Source organism: Castor canadensis, chromosome 11, assembly GCF_047511655.1.
Source record: "Castor canadensis chromosome 11, mCasCan1.hap1v2, whole genome shotgun sequence".
Classification (NCBI taxonomy): domain Eukaryota; kingdom Metazoa; phylum Chordata; class Mammalia; order Rodentia; family Castoridae; genus Castor; species Castor canadensis.
The window spans coordinates 100,943,304-100,945,561 of record NC_133396.1 but is presented as its reverse complement, the minus strand read 5'-3'; the positions used below and the strand labels follow the sequence as shown (position 1 = coordinate 100,945,561).

Genomic DNA, 2,258 nt, shown 5'->3' with positions numbered 1-2,258 from the left:
TGAAAACTATTTCCCCGGGCTGGCTTTGAACCGCAGTCCTCCTGATCTCTGCCTCCTGAGTAGCTAGGATTACAGGAGTGAGTCACCAGCCCTCTGGCTTGGCTTTTCCTCCCACGCTTTGCCACTAGGTCCTCCACCTGCCTGCCTCTCTCACCTGCCCCGCCCTGCCCCTTAGATTCAGCTCTTGTTCCTCTCACTCACCATTTCCTTACCCCTCCCAGCCCACTTCCCCAACTCCGAGCTGTCCACCTTCCTTCCTCTACCCTTGTCAGTTTTCCTTTCTCTTTTTCAGGTTCCATACTGGAACTCTGACCATGGAACCCTGAAGTGGCTCTGATCTCCAGAGCTCAGTGGCAGACTCCACCAACCTAGGCCCTTCCTGCCCCTCCCGCAGTCAGCTTGAAAGCTCTGAGAGGGAGGGGTGGGGAAGAGATTCGGATCTCACTGGGCAGGGGGCTTCCATCATGATGCTCAACTCAGACACCATGGAGCTGGACCTGCCTCCCACCCACTCGGAGACCGAGTCGAGCTTCAGCGACTGTGGGGGCGGGGCGGGCCCCGATGGAGCTGGGCCCGGGGGTCCGGGAGGAGGCCAGGCGCGGGGCTCGGAGCTGGGAGATCAAGGCCGGAAAGATCTGCAGCACCTGAGCCGAGAGGAGCGCCGGCGGCGGCGCCGCGCCACTGCCAAGTACCGCACTGCGCATGCCACGCGGGAGCGCATCCGCGTGGAAGCCTTCAACCTGGCCTTCGCTGAGCTGCGCAAGCTGCTGCCCACGCTGCCCCCCGACAAGAAGCTCTCCAAGATTGAGATCCTGCGCCTCGCCATTTGCTACATCTCCTACCTGAACCACGTGCTGGACGTCTGAACTCCCGCCTGGAATCTCCCCAACTCCTGGGGCCTCTACACCCTTTTCTTACCGTGTGCTGCTTTGAATGGCTGTCTCCTCCCCAGCCCAAAGACCCAGGGCCCACGCAACGTGCCCACCGCTGGCCCTGAAGGCCACTTTCTTTTACTGACCCAAGCACCCTAAGGCTGTTCTCATGGGTTCCTTCAAGGGTTTTTAGCCAGCTTCTAACCCCATGTCCAAATTTTTAGACTCCCTACCTGGACTCCCTGCCCTCTGTTCTAGTTTCTTCTGACCATTGTGGGGATGGGCATCAGAACCGGGAGCCAGGAAGGCCGGAGTGAGGGTGGGGAGTGGGCTTCCTCCTCCTAGATCTCAGTCTATCCATGCCTGATGGAGGGGGTGAATAAGTAGGGTGGCTCCTGTGAGAGGGAATCTCAGTAGCCAAGAATTACATATAAAAACATTTTTTCTGCTTTTCTTTTGTTCATCTTGTCCCTGAGGCTTAGCACCTACAGACCTCGGATCTTACTTGGTAGTGAGTGCCTTGCCCTTTCTGAGCTATTTAGTCACCTCCTGTCCCCTTCACCCCTACCATCCCAACTTTCTCCCTCCCTGTTTGCCGCTAGAGAAAGGGAAAACCTCAGTTCTGGGACAAGGGGTGACATCTGCAGACAGCCCAGGGTACCTGCAGAAGGCCCAGGCCGTGGGCAGGACAGATCTCACAGCTGCTTCCTCCAAACCAGCTTACCCTGAAAATGTCCAAACCCACACAGGTGCCTCCCTCAGACGCGGGGGTGGGGGTGAGGATGGGTGGTGGGTGAGGGGGTGGTAGGTGGGAGAGGGGGCACCCTGTTATTGCCCTCTGGAAATGCTCAGTTCTGGCCCTAGGGCCTGTTTTTAATTTTTTTTCCTCCATCAGAAAGGAAGAGATGTCCCCACCATGCTCCCTCCTCCGGCTTTAGAAGGGACTTTAGAACCCCTGTGGAAGAAATGAACTCCCTGTATTTCTATGCTTCTTCCACCCTCACATCAAACTCCTAGCTCTACAAGGATATTTATTTACGTATTTATTTATTTATGTATTCATCTATTTATTTATTTATTTATTTATAAATATTACTATTTATTGCCGAGTTGTGCACTTTGGGGGAGAGTGAGAGGGGCTCCCAGTAGCTCTAGCTGGGTCTCTCTTGCTTCCTCCCTGGTTACTCCTTTCCTTTTCTTGCTCCTCCAATTCCAGGTGCGTATGGGGTGGGGAGGGGAATCCCTTTTTTCTGGACACACCCATATCCCTTCCTCAGATCCATCTGTACTGACCTCCTTTCCTCTGGCATATGCCTCTGCCCCAGCTCTGGGGCTCTGGATGTCCTCCCTCAACTATCTCCAATCCCTGACAATCCCATCCATCTC

General features: G+C 55.3%; 1 protein-coding gene across 1 annotated transcript; it reads left to right on the top strand.

Moving 5' to 3' along the window:
* The first annotated feature begins 225 nt into the window (after window positions 1-225).
* Window positions 226-1,630, top strand: Nhlh1 (nescient helix-loop-helix 1). Its single transcript, XM_074048957.1, has one exon. It carries the CDS (start codon window positions 465-467, stop codon window positions 864-866), a length of 402 nt encoding a protein of 133 aa, XP_073905058.1. The 5' UTR covers window positions 226-464; the 3' UTR covers window positions 867-1,630.
* The last annotated feature ends 628 nt before the right edge of the window (window positions 1,631-2,258 follow it).